Genomic DNA, 19,015 nt, shown 5'->3' on the forward strand with positions numbered 1-19,015 from the left:
TCTTCTCCATGGTTCCATTTTTAGCAGTCTGAATTTTTTAATATTTTTTCATCCTTTTACCTTTTCCTGCTTTGTTCTTTTTCCAAGTATTTTGTAACAGATACTTTCTCTCCCTTTCCCAAATTTTCACCTTTCATCATTTATCTAATTTCCTCTTTTCCTTTGTTTATTTGCTCATTCTTTTGGTTCCTTTTGTACTTGGCAATCTTGAATGTCTCTGTCAAAAAACTTGCTGTCTTGGCATCAGCACTGTGAAAAGAGGCCACAGCTGCTGTTTATTTGGGTACAGAACTTAGTGGGGAAGATGACATTTCACACCTGGCCCTGGGTTTCAGGCATCATTTTGTCATCCATTAGGGTGGAAAGGAGTTGTTCCAGCTTTAGGTTATGTGGCATTTTTTCTGCAAATTTAGCGTTGCCTGATTCTTTCCTCCCTTTCACCTAATGAGAGGTAGTCATGCAAGAAAGGAGTGAGCAGGGAAAAAGAGTTGGCAGATGAGTGAGTGGATGCAGGAGGTCATCCCCTAGCATTTTTTTCCTGAAATAGATGAACTGATTTGTTTCTGTTTAGGTTCCAGTGTGGAGCTGTCAGCAAGTCCCTTTAAACTATGTGCATTTTTAAGTGAGATTTATTATTCTGTGTTCTTTGAGTAGGAGAATAAATTATCAAGAAATATTTGAACGTTTAAAGTTCCCCTTGTTCATTGTAGTCACTAAGAACTGCTGGAGGCCCTAATATTTTAGGATGTTGAAATATTAAAAATACTGGAGCTGCTTTCTCATTCTCCTTGCATGACCTCTCTAATGGGCTTGGGCCTAGGACAGCACAATACCTCCAGGCTATTGCTTCTTTAAGCTGCTTTCCCAGCTAAGTGATCAGTCATGCAGAGAAAGGACATGTACTCCCTCTGTCTTTCTCCCAAGACCCAACTTGCCAATTAACTGAGTGGGGTTAGGGGGTGGTGGTGAGAATTACACAGCTCTCTGATTGCTTCACCCACACTGCTGATGAGTGAGGAGCATTTAGCAGGCTGTTAGAGCCAGAATAAATTAACTTTAGAGTTAGTGACTTTTTATTTCTATTTATTTTATTTTATTTCTTTATTTTCTAGAGTGACTTTATTTATTTCTATTTTTTATTTCGAGTAGAGAATGCATGCCATTATACTTGTACTGGGAAGGATGGCTTAGTTATAACTTAGTATATAGCTATACTCAGTCAAGCTTGCTTCTGAAATTTTCCCAAGAAAATCTGTGCCAGAAAGCATGCAGTCTGAGGTGCCTAAGTCATTATTTGATAGTTGTAGAAGACATGGCCCCATCTAATTTCTTTCTGCTTTTGTTTTCTGTAGCTAAGTTCAGCAGCATTCTGATAGTTTCATGGGTCCCTCTTCTCCAGGACCAGCTCAGGAGATCTCCTTCTGTAATGAAATGAATAAAGTGTAGTTCACTGTTTCTGCTAACTGCTATAGTAGCTTTTACGGAGCATATGTATATTGGTTTCTAAGTTCCATTACTTTAATTCTGTGTATACAGTGGCCACCTCTAAAAACTTGCCAATGTTATCCTAGAGAAGGGTTATGTTACTGTAGTTATCTGTCTGCATAACCTGAAAACTGTTCCCAAAACCAATCAGCCCATTTCAACAGAGTTAATGCTCAGGCTCCTTGCATTATTCTTTACATTTGCTTTAGCTCCAACCCCTGCCCATCTGTTGATCCCTTCTAATTAAATAAATAAACCACACAAAAATCTGAAAAGTGACCTTCTACCTTCTGCTTGCTGTTAACATTGTACATGTGAATCTTCTGCTGCTGTCCTAGATATAAATAAGAAAAATTTCTATATGAAACATTACACCATATAGCAAGCTGCTCATCAGCAAATCACCCCTGCTCCCCAAGTCTTCAGCAAAAGTGTCTTCCAGTTGCATTCAGATTTGTGGAACCTTAAAACTGATTATAATTTTTCTATAAAAACAGCATTTTGTAAGGCTGTGGAGATGCAGAGTACATTTGTCATAACAGTGCTTGAATGGGAGAAATATGAATGAAGGTTAATCTATTCCATTATATTGCTTTTATTGATGAATATTTTGAGTTTTAGTGATTTTTTCAAAAGGAGTGCCTACGGTTAGCTTTAGCAATTAATTACTTATGGATGAAAGTATTAGATCATACACTAGAATTATCAAGCCATCCAGAAAGTGATGAATGTGTTTTTAAGTATTTTTAACAGCATTGTTGGTTTTTTCTTTCAAAAGTTGTCTGTGATAGTTTTTATTTCAATTTAGCTAATAAATTATTTAGGCATATCTGAGTGTAAGTTTTATTTATTTTAAGGGATAATCCATTTTCCTTTTTTTATTTCAGTCAAATCATAGAAATTAAGCAAATTGATTTTCTTCAATCTTGTTGTGTTAATTAGATTGTCATAAATGGAGATACAGACACTCATGTTATTGAGGGCTTGTTACCCAACACAGAATATGAAGTTTCTTTGATGGCAGTTTTTGATGATGACAGTGAAAGTGAAGTTGTTGCTATTCTTGGATCTACACGTAAGACAAACTCTTGATTTTTATCAGTCTTTAGGTTTTTTAAATTTAATGCATATGTCTTATATTTAAAATATAGTCTGTCTTTGGATAGCTGCAATATTGAGGAATGTGGTGGTTTAGCACCAAGGTTTTACTGACTGTAATTTTTGCTTTTCTTATTTGATATTACGTGGTAGATGGCACTAAATGAAAACAATGGTTTGACTCCTTATCTGAGCTTTGATATTAATAACCTTTGAATCTGGAAGATACCCTTCCACCCTACATTTCAGTATTTAGTCATTGACCAGAGTTCCTCATGAGGAGATATATTAGATTATGGGGAGGGGGGTTTGCCAGAATTTGTTTGGCCTTTGCAGTATACCCTTTTTCTTAATTATTTAATTTATGGTCACCAGAGGTAAATTCACTCTTGGCTGAAATAGCAATCGAAAAAACTTACCCAGGCACCCTGTGACATTAACGTGGAAGTAACAAAGATAAAACTTAATAATGTACAGTATATTTTATAGTTAATAATCAAAACAGCATTTCATGGTCAGCATTTCAGCTAGATGGCCATATCCATTCTCTTTTTATGTATAGTGGCTTGGTTAAGTAAACTATATTTTTCATTTGTAAATTCAAAAATATATTTGATTCTTAGTAATTTAATTTCAGGCTTAATCTTGAACCTTCCCTTAAGACAAGAAGCTGCTACCTGTCCCTATGATGCTGGTATTGCCCAGTGTTGCTGAGCATACTTTCTGGTTTTGATTTGGACAGGAGAGAAATATCTTTAAATAGCCCACAATTCAATTGATCTTATGACCAATCTTAAAGAATGGACAAAGTGGAAGTTCTTATGCATACTTCAGCCATAACATAAATGTGGGCAACTGCATACATTCTTATTTAACTGTAGAGTTTATAATTGAATCTTATCAGTAGATCAGAGTGCTAATCCTGCAAATATTTGTGCCTAAAGTACAAGAAATGAATAGTTCCCTTCTGTTCTCTGAAATGCCTGAAGCATGTGGGATACCTGTAGGTGTGAGCACATAGTTTCATTGTCAGGGTTGGAAATGCAAGATAAATACTGTGACTTCCATGTCTTGTTGAACTGTTAGTGAGCTGAGCATTGTTTTTCAGTGGCAAGAACTACTGAAATGCCTACCACAGTGACTACTACCAGTACCATGGCAAAGCCCACCACAGCAGGTAAACAGAATAAAAATCAACAGGTTTAAACCTATTTATACACAAATATGCAGGAGGCTAAGGCATACATAGATCTAGGGGCAGAGAATTGTGATATTAAAGCAAAACTGATAACCTCAGTTCCAGATGGCCCATGCAGACAGCAGGTTTGCCATGACAGACCTTGAAATGTAGATTCCAGGATCCCAGGCAAGGGACATCACCACTGAGAGGTGCACACTACCATGCTCCTGCATCACCCTTCTGCCTTTGGCCAGCTTCCCACATGTGCTGTATGTGGATCAGGAGCCAACCTATAACATGGTGTAGGGACACTGAATCTTACCAGTGATATTAGGGATATAGAGACTAATTTGAAGCATTCAGCTCAATTTTCTCTTTCACTTTATAAATACGAGCTTGGAAACTCTTCAGAATTTTGTTTAGTTTTGAGGGTTCTGTTTATTTTAGCTGGAATTAGAAAACTGAGTAAGATCAGATTTGTGGATTATTTCTCTTCTGTAGCATTCTAGCTGCATTGGAGTTTTGATTATTCTAATGGTCTGTAAGCTCAGTAATATAAGCAAAATTAATGGGGTGATATATTTTAATGACAGTATATAGGATTGTTTTATTAAATGATTACAATTTTAAAGTTATTAAGCCCAAATGTGATTCAACAGGATGAGTTTGTCCCACCATGGATCTGTAGACACACTGTGATTTCAATAGAATCTGCAGCTACCTGGTGATAGTTAGCACAGCTTTAAATCTAAAAATGGAGTTGGTAAAAATTAATTACATTTTTGGGGGCTTTAGTTTTTCGAACAGGAATCAGAAACCTTGTTGTAGATGATGAAACAACATCAAGTCTGAGGGTGACATGGGACATCACAGACTACAATATTCAGCAGTTCAGAGTGACCTATCTCACTGCCAAAGGTGACCGTGCTGAGGAAGCGGTAAGAATGGTCTGTATGGGTTTCCTGAATTGCTCTGTAAACTTGAAAAGTTCATTTAATAATTGCTAAGCTATAGTCTCTCCTTATGTAACACTTCTGTTGCTATAGTAAAAGTTTCATGTTTGGTATTACTGGGAGATTGAACTTCAAAGTTTTATTCATGTAGCAGCTGCTGCACTGAAGGCTGGTAAATGCTTCAGCAAGGCACAGTCACACAGGTGTTTAAAGAGATCATAGTTAAAGGACTAGTTGCTTGTCCCCTTTTTTTCTGAATTTAGAAATTCGTCTAAGTTTGTGGATGGTTTTGTTTTGGAAATTTTCACTTTTAGGCTTCTTTCTATTCAGAGATGGTGTTGTAACAACTCTTAAATGTTTGTACAAAACAACCTCATGGAATTTTTTTTTCTTTCAGCAATTTTTTCTTCTTCCCTAAGCATCCATTTTGTAGTAAAGCAATGTAATTACAGTTCAAATGCAAAGTTTTCATACCGCTTGTTAACCTGTATGTGTTGTAATAAGGACAGACCTTTTTAATCAGTGCCTTAGAATATTTGTTATTTTTCTGTTACCATGTGATGATCAAAGCTGAAAAAGTGTCTTTGCACAGAAAAACTTCCTGGTGATCAAGATCTTGGAAAATATTTGAAAGAATGAAGAGCACTACCTGTCCTCTTTTGTACACATAGTAAAAAAATTAAAAAGGAGAAGGCCCTAGCTGGAGAAGCTGTGTGGCTTTATTTTTTTTTTCTTTTTTTTTGAACAGTTGAGGAGTTGTGTAAAAATTGCTCTGTGTAGGTATATCTAGGAGATTAAATTGTATAGCCCAAGGTTATTTTCTTACTAAATATCTCAGAATGCAAAAATATTCCCCATATCATTCTCCTTCTGTGTCTATCATGTGACTCCTGTTCATAGAACAGTCATATCAAAAATATGGGATGTTCTATTTGATGTCTAGCAGCTGACATTTTTAGCCCTATATAAGAATATATCAATAAAAATTATCAAAAGGATTTAGTTGAATATTCTTTTTTCTAGAAAAATATGAGTCATTCTTTTTTCATTTTTGGTTTCTTTCATCTTTTATGAGACCTTGATAGAAAAATACTTTTTAGCCATCTTTTCAACATCAATATGAAAATGAACTTTCATTGCAGTGATTTCTTTTTGGACTGGAAAACATGCTTTATGAATTTACCTCAACTATATAAGACAGTATATAATACAATGGAAATCTTGCACAGCATAATGGTATAAATTGTATTGTTTTGATAATAACCCAAAGATCCTCGATTTGCTGTTTTGGCTCTGGAAAGCTTAGTGAAATTCAGTTGGATGATACAAATGCTCTGTTTAGTGTTCAATGAGTATTATTTTAAAAGGAAATTAAAACTGTAGGAAAGGTATTAAAATTCTGGTTATCAGAAGACTATTAGAGTTGAATCAAAAGCTCATAAACAACAAATAATAAACTTGTAAGAGTAAATAGGTATCTTGGCTCTAATTCTGCAAATTAATTTTAAGTACAATCTTGAGTTTTATTATCATTGGTCACAATTCAGCACACAGAATAACCTTTCATCTTTGAAATTAATCAGGTATATAGATACTTTACTAAATAAGGAGTGATGTAAGATTATACTTAACATTAAGTACATTTTAAAAGGAAGGTTTGTGAGTTTTTGCACCTAAGAGGTGCAACCAAGATGTCATTGAAATGACACAGACATTCAGTATTGAGGGGAGTGTTTGTATGTATAACTATATCCCTTAATCAGAACCTAAAAGTTTTGTGGAATTTGGTCTTAAATATGCTATAGCATGACCATTCTATGGTGGATGCTTAAGTCTTTTTGGCTCTGATTTCAGTAATACAAATATTAGTTACTCCTGCCTTTGAATAAAAATATTGATAAGATTTTAAATCTTTGGTGCAATTGGCTGAAAATTAGGGTCCAGGAGATGTAGTAGCATACTTTTCAGCACAGAGGCTCAAACTCTAGACTGCATTTATTTCCTTGGGTGTACTCTTCATATTGGAAAGTTCACATTTTTTTTAACACCTTAAAGCCAGGAATGTTTCTCATTGGTGAATATTGTTCTGTAGGAGATCTCTGATGTGCACATGTGGAAAAGGGAGTGTTTTCAATGTTATGCTTGAATTCCTCCTCCTAAAACACCAAAGAAGTTGGTTGTTCCTTTTTAAGGAACTTGGTTTTTGTGTTTTGAGTGTATAATTTCTTTCTGTGTATCACTTGCCAAAATTACAAGTATCACAGAATCATAGAACAGTTTGGGTTGGAAGGGACCTTATAAACATCACCCAGTTCCAACTCCTCTGCATGGGCAGGGACACCTCCCATTAGACCAGGTTGCTCAGATCGCCATCCAGCCTGGCCTTCAACTTGTCCAAGGATGGAGCATCCACAACCTCCATGTGCAACCCGTGTCTGTACCTCACGACTCTCACACTGAGGAATTTCTTCCTTATATCTAGTCTAAATCTACACTCTTCCAGCTTAAAACCATTACCTCTTGCAGGGTTTGAATGTGTTCTGGAGTGTTAAAACTGGTGAGAGCTTTCTTTTCCAAGTATATGCTTTAGAAATTTTTACTCTACCACCATCACGTGCATCAGTCTTCATTGAAACAGCAAAACACTTTTAGGCTCAGTTTCTGCTTTTTCTCTTTGAGTTTAAAGGGCTTTTAGGTCTCTCAACTTCTTGCTGGCTCAGTTGTTAGATTCACACAATGGAAATGAGCCAGGGAGAGTCCAAAATATGATGTTGGACCCTGGGACTCTTGCTTCCAACAGCATGATTTCAGAGTACAGTTTTTGTGCAGAAAACACCTTGGGGTATTTTTTCTTTGTTTCTTTGGTTTTTTTTAACACATCCACTCCATATGATGGGCAGTTCCCATTCAGACTATGGAGACTCTCTGAGATTAATATTTTACTGAGAAGTTAAAAGATTGCAAGGCATTGCTTGGGTACCTCTACCAGCACTATTGTGATAGTAAGGGAAAGAGAATTTCCTGCCCCAAAGAATGTAACAATCAACTTTCAGTAATGGGCATGGCTTCAAACAATCATAATAAACACAATAATAAACACAATAAGAGCAATTATTTTGTCTCTACAGTAAAATTCTTTAAGAACTAACCATCCATACAGCACCAGTGGTTTTTATGGAGCTGTAGTGGCTCATAGGTTTAACATAAAATTGTGTTATCCTACAGGCACATTCTCACCTTTATGACAATCAGATGTAACTAATAGATGTGTTAAAAGAGTAGATAATGTCATAATTTTATTTTACCACTGAACATCAGAAATATTTAAAAATGCTTGCTATGAAAAAATAACTAGAGGAAGGTGATGCCACAGATCATGTAAAATACAAAAAGCTTTTGTAAGGAGTCATTGAGCTTGATTATTTCTGTTTTTCTGTCTGTCCAGGTAATGGTGCCTGGGAGGCAAAACACTCTTTTGCTTCAGCCCCTGCTCTCTGATACAGAGTACAAAATTACCATTACTCCCATCTATTCCGATGGGGAAGGAGTCAGTGTTTCAGCTCCAGGCAAAACTTGTAAGTACAAACTTTCTGCTTGTCTTTGGCCAGGAACTGCATGAAGAAAGACTTACTCTTTTGGACTTTTTTCCTTGGCTGTGGAAATATTTTTAAATATATATGTGGGCTTAATTTTAATTAAATTAATTCATTAAATTAAATTAATTAATGAATTACATAACTTGAGATTTAGATTAATCTCAGTTCATTGATTTATAAACAGTAAGTTGCTTCTAATTGATGAATTGTATTTTATATTCAAATACTATGAGTTTCCAGAAAGTTTCTGAGTAATAAAGTAGTTAAATCCTTCTAAGGACAAGCCAACTAATGCAGAAAAGAAATTAAACAGTGCCTTCTAAGCTAGTATCAAACCAACCATTGTACTGCTAAATTTTCTTTTCTGTGAATTCATTACTTCCTAAAGGTCATTAGAAATTATGCTGAACTTTTTATAAAAAGTCAATGCATTATCTCTAGAGTTTTCCAAGTATGAAAAGATTACTCAGCTGTAGCTTAAGTTCCCTCTCTACTATATTGGTAAAAAAATAGTCTCAAAGTGCTCTTCTAGTCATGATAGTAGTTTTTTAAAATTATTTTCCTATTTTACATAACTTCTGCCAAATTGAAGTTCTATTAGTGTAGACACTTAAATCACTAGGAAATAATTCCTTTGATTCCATTTCAAAGCATTAAATGTTCACAAGAGCATGATTTATACATTCAAAACTTCAGTGCACTTGGTTTGAAAGGAACTATAAATCAAAGATAATTATCTCTAAATTGTCTTAGGGACAAAGTTGGGAATTAATTTGAAGATTGATTGTATGCTGAAAAAAGTTTCTAATTAACCCTTACTTTAAGTTGGTATAACTTTCTTAAATATATCAACATTAATCCACTGATGTCATGCCAAGGATGAATTTGATTAAAGGCTTTCATCCTGACAATTTTACCTGTAAATCTGAGAGTGCTGGGTATTGCACTATTTACATGTCTGTGTCTTGAGTTTTGTGCATGAACTTGTATGAGAGAAACTTCTTAAAATTCAGTTTGATTTCCTTTTAGTACCCCTGTCTGCCCCTAGAAATTTACGTGTCTCGGATGAATGGTACAACAGAATACGCATCAGTTGGGATGCCCCTCCATCACCCACCATGGGTTACAGAATAGTCTACAAACCTGTCAACAGTGAGTTTTTAAACTGTTTTTTGTTCGGTCATTTGTTTTTGACTGTACAGTCTCTTGATAAAATATTCTGCTGAATTTTGTACTTTAACAGTTGCAATTACAGCCTTGAAAGTGCTATTAACTTAGTGTCTCAAATTTTTATTATGAAAATTTCATAGCTACAGAGTGACACAGGTTGAAGTGATTTTTGAAGTTCATCTGGCCCAACTCCCTGATCAAAACAGTACCAACTTGGAAGAGGTTTTACTGGACCTTGTCTAGCTGTGTTTGTAGTATCTTTTAGGACGGAGCTTTCAAAAGCTCTCTAAATATCTGTTCCAGTTTTTGACTACTCTCACTGGGAAACTGTTTAGTTGTAATAAAAATTTCCAATGTTGCAAATTTTGTGTTTCCTATCACCATCTCCCTTTTTGCTTCAGAAAAGATCCCTTCTCCATCTTTTCTACCCTTTCCCTTTTAGGTAGGTGTAGGCAGCAATCTGACTGCCAACACTCTTGCCATTTCAGGCACACCAAATCCATGTTTTCTGTAATTTTATGTAATTTTACCATGACTCTTCCTATTTCAGAGACTACTTTTGCACTCTTCCTGTTCCTCTCCTCTGTGTTGTCCTGTTCAACTTGCTTCCCCTCACAATGCAAATAAAGCTTTCGTTTACTTGACTTTCTACACCTCCCTTTTCATTGCCCATTTTGTCTGTTCTACATTCTTTTTCCCATCTCCACAATGCAGTTAGAAAAGGCACTCAAACGTCTTAAAATTTATTTTAAAAAGTAAAGTTTAAAGAGTGAAACCCAAATGAATAACTATGGAGGTGCTAGAATACTGTCCAAAGACAATACTGTTGCCTGGTTTGTGAAGTGCATGGAGAATAACTGAGAGGTAACAAAGGAGATGTTTGCAGTTCTGATTTGGGCAAGTTTTATTCTTTTCTATTTTCATTATCATTTTTGCACAGTGTTAAATGGTGCTGTTGTATAAGAACCCCTTAGGAACTGTACTTCTGGCTGGCATCTGCTGTCCCCCCTGTTGGTCCTGGCACACCATCAAACTGTGGAGATCTTTGGCTGCCTATTTAGGGCAGTAGTAAGTCACTGAGGCAGAATAAAAGGGTCTTAACAGATGCCAGGGTCTAGCCCTGCCCTAATGAATCCCACTGCTGAATGTTCCAAGTGTGTTATGGCATCTGTCCATGCAAGGGACAAGAGGAATGTCTTTGGGTTTGTGTATGGTTAAAAAAAAATAGGGCAAAAAAAAATGTAGCTGTAACTTTAGGAGCATTTGTAATTTTGGATGTGTCTTGAGATTTGTTGTAACTAACATGCTGATTGAATGGATGAGAAAATGATTATCCAAAAACTATTCTCTAAATCTAAATTTTGTCATTTTTTTGCAGTTCCTGGTCCATCTTTGGAGACCTTTGTAGGGGATGATATTAATACCATTCTCATTCTAAATCTCTTCAGTGGAACAGAGTACAGTGTTAAAGTATTTGCTTCATACTCAACAGGCTTCAGTGATGCCCTAACAGGCGTAGCCAAAACCTGTAAGAATGATTTCATTTTGTTCAGATTTTACAAGCTCTAAAACTATGGCTTTGTGCAGCTCCTTGAATGAACTTTTATGTGGAAGACTTTCTCATTCGTGTGAAAATTGCTTTCCTGAAATGAAAGCATCTTTTTTTTTTTCATCAGAATATATCAAGCTTTAAAATCATCAGCTATTTGTTAGAAAGACAGGTCATGAAGCAGATGCTACTACTTATTGTACAATTATTTTGCCTAGTAATAGATGTAAATCTTCTCAATAAATACATATTAAGTCTTTTTTTTTTCTAGTTCTGTACATATAATCTGATTTAGTCCTAATATTTCTAGAGCCCAGTTTTGAATTACATATTGACAGATGTATTGCTGCTGAAATGATTTTTACATTTATTTGTAGTAACTGAATTTTTAACTGTTCATTATTTAGTTTTAACTAAATCAACTGACATTCCAAACTTTTGATCTAAAGATTTACTTTTTTTTTTCCCTTCCCTTTTGTTTTAGGGTTTTTGACATAATTTTCTAAGCAGGGTTTGAAATTATTTATTAAAAGTTAATTAGCATAGTGTTTCACTATAATTCTGTATTTTTTTTTCTTGTATGTCTTATTAGAGGACTAAATCTATTTTTTTTCTTTTTTTTTTCTTTTTTTTGGTGTTTAATTTTCAGTGTACCTGGGAGTAACAAATCTGGATTCCTATCAAGTCCGCATGACTAGTCTCTGTGCTCAGTGGCAGCTTCACAGCCATGCTACTGCATATAGAGTAATTATAGAATCTCTTGTGGGTAAGTTATCTTTTGATCTGCAGCTACAGCCTAACACAAAGAATTGAATTGCATGGGTCAAGCAATTGTGTGCATTCAGATGTGTAGGATGGCTCCTGGAATATTGGAAGTGATGGACAGAAGCGAGTTGTGTACACATTCAAGATATGTAATTACCTGAGTTTTTTACTGGTGTGGGGGACAGAAGATGGATAAAGGATGAACTGAATGCATCTCTGACTGTAAATAAATCATCAGTGGTAGCTCTGTTTGATTAGGATGGACATGAGAGGAAGGTAGGGAAATAGTAAGGAAGCTCTGATTGAATCTAGACCGTGCTCGCAGAGTCAGAACTGCATCCAGTTTTGTCTGCTCTCATTCTGTTGATACTTGTAATAATGCTTCTCATCAGGATAAACATGAGACATTTTTATGTGGCAACACATGGTGCCTTGATACATTTAGCACTGACTTTGTGGAAGGTGAATTACAACCTCTTCCATCTCACTGATTCTCAGCTGTAGCCAGAAGAGGTTACAGAGAAGTCTCTGTTTGTGCAGACTGACTTTTATCCCCAGTATATATCAGTGATCTTTTGAATGGTGACAAATTAAAAGCTTGGATAACTTGAGAGAAGTACAGTTAATAACATTTAATAGGATCTATCAAAGATATAATGAAAAATAATACAAACTTGGTTGCAAAAAATAATGACCTTTCTGTGAAATGGCAAATGGATGATAATACAGTTTATTTGAGGGCCTGGAACACAGACAAGCTGTTCAGAAAGCAGAGATATTGGCTGGCACAAGACAGGACAGCTTTCTTTCTCATCTGGAAACTAGCCAACATTCTGTTTGCATCATATAGAATTGCCAAAATTGTTCCAACTAAAATAAAAGAGCCTAAATGTGAACAAGAACAAGATAAAGTGTGAGCAATTATTTCTTATTAATATCTACCATGAAGAGTTATGATTGTCAGATTGTGTATGTGTCTCATTCAGGAAGCTATCAATTATTTTTATAATATGTAACAATTCCTGATAAGCATCAGGTGTTTTTTCCTTGGCAGTGAATTGTTGTTTCACATTTTTTGCATATATTTTATAAAATCTGAGATCATTTGCATCTTTTTGCTCCAGGTAAGGAATTGTGCTGAAGGTTTTCTTATTATTAAAGTATGTTATTTCGAATACCTGGGGCTTTTTCCACTGTCAATATGTTTTCCAATTCCGAATTTAGCAGAACTAGTTTCAGAACCCTGCCAATGCTATTCTTTAACCAAACTGTTAAATAGTTACTAGTGGAAACTGGAGTACAATATCTCCAGCCTTTTTGACAATTACTAAGACCAGTACAGACTCAGAGAACCAGAGGCTTAGACAAAGGATACTGTAGAATGACATAATGCAAGAATTCCTCATTAGACCCTGATAATTTAGGACCACATCCAAAGCCCATTGATGACAGTATTAATGATTTTTATTACTAGTACATGGGGTGAAATTAATCTTTTTTCCAGCATAAGTCTGACAAATTCTTCAGCTACTACTTAGTTGTGAAATGTTTGAGACCTCTGCATGAGTTGACTTTCCAGAAATAAGGCAGCATGTAGTTTATTGTCTTATAATTAATTATAATTATAAATCATGTCCCCTTCTTTTTTTCAGATTTAAATTACATTATTCAATATAACAGTAAGGGGAACATTTTAATAGTTTCTTTTATAATTCCAGATGGGAAAAAGCAAGAAGTAAATCTTGGTGGAGGGACATCTAGACATTGTTTCTTCGAGCTGATGCCTGGAACTCAATATAAAATCAGTGTTCATACACAGCTTCAGGAGATAGAGGGCCCTGCTGTAAGCATTATGGAGACAACACGTGAGTAAAATAGAGCAGAGTAGTAATGCTTGGTTGCTTCTTGTGTTTTGCTCTTTGTCCACAGATAGGCTATTCCTATTCAGTTGACTTTAGCTGAGTTTTAAATTTTTCAGCTACATTGTGACTCCTATGCAGAGCTGCAGAATTCTTACACCACTGCTGTGAATGACTTGTGAAGTCACGTTCAGCAACTCTACTGGGCTTCTTAATGACAGTGAAACACAGACTATGGTTTAACTCTCTTCATAAAAAGGCCCACTGTAGGATAGTCTGAAAATCTGTGACTTTGAAAAAAGAAAAATCTAGAAATATGAAGCAAACAGGGAAAGTTTTGTATCCTGCATCTCTTGTTATTTAGTAAAATTTCACCAGTCTGTACAGTTAATTGGGACCTTGATACCAATTCTGCTTATGTATTTTTAAAACAAATCAAGCAACTTTTTAGTTGTTATTCTCAATAACACAAGCTAGGCAAAAAACCCCGCTCACAGCTCTTTATTAAAACAAGATCCTGGTTTTAAATGTTCAAAAAATACAGAAAGAACAGAGTGGACTTTTTAATATTATATTTCTTTTATCAAGCCCATTTTCAATCTCAATGATACCTTTCTTCCCATACTATATTACTATACGCCACAATGCTGTTACCCTTCTCTCAAGGCAGATAAAGCTTATAACTTTGACTTTCAAGTGAACACTCCTACATTTATGGTTTCACCTAGGAAAAACTTGCTGAGGTGCATTTCTCCCCTTCTCAGCTATCTAGGATTCTTTCTCAGAAAAGTTAAGGACAAAGCCAAGCTTCTCCATTTATGAAAAATGGATTTTGTGTGCTCTGCAGTTCAGGGTGTTAGGAGACTTAAGTAAGAACATAGCTTGACCTACCTGTCTATTTGAAAAAGATGATTTGTGTTGCAGACAAACTATTGCATCACTTTGGAAGAAAGATGTGGTGTTGGGGGATGAGGTTTAGGGAAAAACTTTGTTGAGTAGGGATGATGGTTGGACTCAATGATCCCAAGGGTCTTTTCCAACCTGAAAGATTCTATGAAAAAACAACAAAAATCAAAACCTGAAAACCACTCTTTAGGCTGACCTGTACCTCTCTGGTGCTTAGGAGAGAAAGGAACTGCCTTTCAAGTGATCTTGCTGCAGCTGTGAACATTTATAAATGGGCCTGGCCCTGGTCTGTCTGTAGCCATGGAATTCCTGGGCATTAGTTTCTTGTAGATGTTTCAGAATCTTGGTCCATTTACTTGATGAAGCCAATGGGGGAACCCTCATCAGCTGCAGTGGGAGTCAACTTAGATGTGAACATGAGGCTTGTAATAAATCTTGTTTGCACTAATATTTCCCTAAGATAGGTGTCTTTCTGAAGTTGTTTATTTAACTCCATCCATTGTCTATAAACCTATTTTACACCAAATAACAAGCATAATCTTAGTTGAAGGAATGCTGTTCTATCACCTGTGGCTTCAAAGCTGTCAGTCTGTGATTATGGTTTCTGGCAGGCTGTCACCCCAAAGCTTATTTTCAGGAAAAGGATGAGACAGTTCTCAGGAAATGTATATAGTAAACATAGTGGAAGTTTCTGCAGGCAACAAAGCCACAGTCCTGTAGGGTTGAGGTCAGAACTGCATTTCTAGTTGGAAGCATAACAAAGCCTCCACCAAATTCAGGAAATTCTATATGAGAGCAGACTGTGATCTGCTCTGGTTGCAGGCACTGGCTTGCTTTTGTGCTGTCTCTGTATTTTGGATTGCAGGACTAATGTCTTCCTTCTAAGCTGGGTAGAGAAATACATTCTGTGACTTAGAACTGGTTGTGGTCAGAAAGGAAAAGGACATTTTCCTTTTACAAGATGAATTAGGGATACTATGTCAAGAACAAGGCAGCCACTGAGGAAACCCATAAGGGGTAGTTCCAATAGCAGTTCAGTTTTATCATTCTATCATTCTGAATTGCAGCCATTAATTGCTCTGTAATAGTCCTGTCCTTTTGCAGGTGGTCAGTAGAGGAAAACATTCCATGCGCTCACTCACTAGATTCCTCTCCAGTTGCATAAGTAGTTGATTAAAGATAATTAATTTTAAATGTGGACATGTGTAGAAAATGCTCTGTTTAATATAGCTAATACATACTGAATGTTTAAGCCTTTTTCCTTCCTTTTATTGCCCAGTACCATTTCCAACTCAAGCTCCAACAACACCATCAACACCACCACCACCACCCACAATTCCTCCTGCAAAAGAGGGTAAGTGCTGCATTTATGAGTTTGTAATATTAAAGTGTTGACACAGTGTTTTTCTGCCATGAGGATCAGATTTCAAAATGCATTTCCTATAGTGACACTTTTAAGGCAGCTGGCTTAAATTTAATGAGCCAAAAGTCTGATATCATTATGTATTGTTGAAATTTGCAGAAAGGAAGGATAATATGTGTGAGATTTTCCATAACTCCCAAATCATACATATTTTGCAACTGAAGCAGACAGTCTAGAGTTAGTTAACTTCTAAAACAACATGATTTTAAAAATATGTCTACTTTAGGCAAAGAGAAAAGTATTGGCCATGTTCAGTCTCTTCTCATGAACTGTAGACTTCTATGTGTCATTTGAACATGTAATGCTTTGTACTGAGTCTCATAAACATTTATGTGAGGGGAGCATTAGTGTTGGAGACTGAGAGTCAGGTCCATCAGCTTGAAGTTGGTGCACCAAAATGATGTATTGAGAATGATTGTGAATTTAATCTTAAAGTACAGGGAAAAAAAATCCCAAAACTTTTGTGTATGTGCATGCACAGCAGCAAACGGGGTTGTTGTGGTTTTTTGATCCAAGGAGTATTCAAAAGAAAATGAGAAATATGGGTACATAACTTCCTGTCCCATTCTCTGGATTTTTCTTCAAGACAAAATATGTTGAAAAATGTAACTTTACTTTGAGGCTGTTTGTTTCTATTCCCAAGTAAATAGACTTGGATTTTGTAGGGCACTGAAGGTTCCCAGTTCACATGAAAGAGTGAGCAACTTCTGAGAGCAGGTGTACAGCCCTGCAGGCCATTTTGCATGAGAACACGGTGGAATAAGATGAGATGAGAAAACCTGAGCTGCTCCTAAATGGTGCACATAAAAGGGGTGAGCATTGGACAGTACAGAGGCTAGGGACCTGTTTCCTACTGGGAACCTCCACAGTCTACATTCTCTCGTCTTGCTTACTGTGTCATGCTAGGAGACTGGGACTGTATAAGTTCATGTGTGATTTGACTTAACAACCTAAATAAAAATGGTTAGCCAGGTTTTAAAGAGCCATTATGGCCTTGAAGTGTATTCTGTGTTAGGGATGTGTCAGTGCAGACAATTCACCCTTAGAGTGCTCAGCTGGTGCTGCAGCTGCACTGAAGTCAATGCCAGCAGGTCTGTTAAAGCATTAAACAAGGGCTTTTCATGACAGTTGAATTTTATTAAGTGATTTATGAGATTTCATGAGGAGTTGAGACATTGCTTCAATTCCAAAATACTTGCTTTTCTTTCTCAGTGTGCAAAGCAGCCAAAGCTGACCTAGCGTTCCTGGTGGATGGGTCATGGAGTATAGGAGATGACAATTTCAATAAAATAATCAGCTTCCTCTATAGCACTGTTGGAGCTTTGGATAAGATTGGTCCTGATGGAACACAGGTAATGCACATCTAGAGAGAAGCAGGGTGCATGGACGTGACACGGGGTATTTTATACTAGCACCAGAAGTTAGATGAATACAAAAGCAACTGACACAATTTTACAGTTCTTTTGAAAATATAAACTGCTTTAGGACAACTTTTTTTTTTTCAATATCTTCGTTTATATACACCATATGGTGAAATTAATTATGAATTTTGCTTTCATGAAGACTTAAGTATCATTTCTTCCTCATCTAAATCATTCTAATGACTTAAGCTGTATTAATGTTTTTTGTATTGGTACTCACTATAGTGTTTATTTCTAAATAAGCTAAAAAGTTGATTGATAAATTCCTTTACTTAAAATCACATGCTCTACAGAAACTACAGTCTATAAAATAAAATACAGGATTTCCAGTGATTGTTCTGAGTTTGTTAATAGGGGTGCTTAACTCTGCTTTGGAAAAAATTCTTGGCAAATAGATTAATGGTCTAAATTTTACCTGCAGTTTGGGATAGCACAGAAAATTACTTTTAACTAGTCCAAACCCTGAAGTGTGCAGTTTTTACTGTTTCTTGCTATATGGCTATTTTCCCAAAATACAGTCTATGGTTCTTCAGAAACTTGTGCACAAGCACAAGCTTAAGCATGTGAATAGCTCCTTCTAAATCAGTGACACCACTTACAGGATATGAAGTTCAATAAATGCTTTGTGAGTTGTGGAGATTTAAAATTAAAACACAGGGTTTGGATTGATGTAGATTATATTTGGGAGAGGCAATATTTCAGAATATGTTCTTGGATCTTTCTATTACTAGCTTCAGCATTGGTCCTTAAATTATTTATGTGCAGCTATTAATTTGTGGAGATTGAATGGAGTCCCTGCAGTTCAGTGTATGATTCACTGTACATGTGTGAGCAGCTAACTAGGATTTGGCTTCTGGGCTCCATTAAGACTGCTTTCACCAAAGTGGGTATTACTTTTCTTATCCTGTTTGCTGAAAAATGGAACCAGAATGTGTTAGGAAGTTGCCAAGGCTGCAGAGAGGAAAATTAAATTTTATTTAGTGAAAGCTTCTTAAAGAGAAAAAGATTTCTGGCTTCAGTTTAAAGATGTAAAAAATTACAAGATAAATCCCTGATTCAAATGTGCTGATTCGCTTACTTTTTTGCTTATATACTGGGTGGTGCTTTAGTAAAGAACACATCTTCTGTGTGCACAGGTGGCAATAATTCAGTTCAGTGATGATCCCAGGACAGAATTTAAATTGAATGCATACAAAACAAAAGAGACTCTTCTGGAAGCGATTCAGCAAATAGCCTACAAAGGAGGAAACACAAAAACAGGTGAGAAATGTCATGATTATGATGTAGGTTTTCTACCTGCTACTCTCTGTCCAGTATTTCTTTCTCATTTGCAAAGTGGTTGAATCTGGCAGTGCAAAAACAGTGGGAACATGGTCTCTGCACACTGGAAGGGAAAGGTTGGTCTGTGAAGTTTGAGAGTCTTTTGTAATCCACTGTTTACAGTCTTCACCCATTTACTGCTGGGTATTCACCCCTCTGACCAACAGTGATGTCAAGGATCAGAGAGGAAGGGAGAGGGGCAGATAGGCAGAAGTGAATGATGACTTGGGGATTTGCAAGATGGAATGAGGAATAATGCAAAAAGCTTGGCAAGTGGAAAAGTGGGAAGG

General features: G+C 36.1%; 1 protein-coding gene across 1 annotated transcript in view; it reads left to right on the top strand.

Annotated features, from left to right (window-relative positions):
• Window positions 1-19,015, top strand: part of COL14A1 (collagen type XIV alpha 1 chain) — a 111,901-nt gene that overhangs the window by 46,972 nt on the left and 45,914 nt on the right. Inside the window, exons 17-27 of the mRNA XM_030444292.1 lie at window positions 2,428-2,560; window positions 3,692-3,760; window positions 4,559-4,710; window positions 8,162-8,291; window positions 9,342-9,464; window positions 10,861-11,010; window positions 11,681-11,797; window positions 13,515-13,661; window positions 15,841-15,915; window positions 17,197-17,336; window positions 18,542-18,665. Coding sequence (XP_030300152.1) covers window positions 2,428-2,560; window positions 3,692-3,760; window positions 4,559-4,710; window positions 8,162-8,291; window positions 9,342-9,464; window positions 10,861-11,010; window positions 11,681-11,797; window positions 13,515-13,661; window positions 15,841-15,915; window positions 17,197-17,336; window positions 18,542-18,665 — 1,360 coding nt within the window. The remainder of the gene's footprint in view (window positions 1-2,427; window positions 2,561-3,691; window positions 3,761-4,558; window positions 4,711-8,161; window positions 8,292-9,341; window positions 9,465-10,860; window positions 11,011-11,680; window positions 11,798-13,514; window positions 13,662-15,840; window positions 15,916-17,196; window positions 17,337-18,541; window positions 18,666-19,015) is intronic.

The sequence above is a fragment of the Calypte anna genome, chromosome 2 (genome assembly GCF_003957555.1).
Source record: "Calypte anna isolate BGI_N300 chromosome 2, bCalAnn1_v1.p, whole genome shotgun sequence".
Classification (NCBI taxonomy): Eukaryota; Metazoa; Chordata; class Aves; order Apodiformes; family Trochilidae; genus Calypte; species Calypte anna.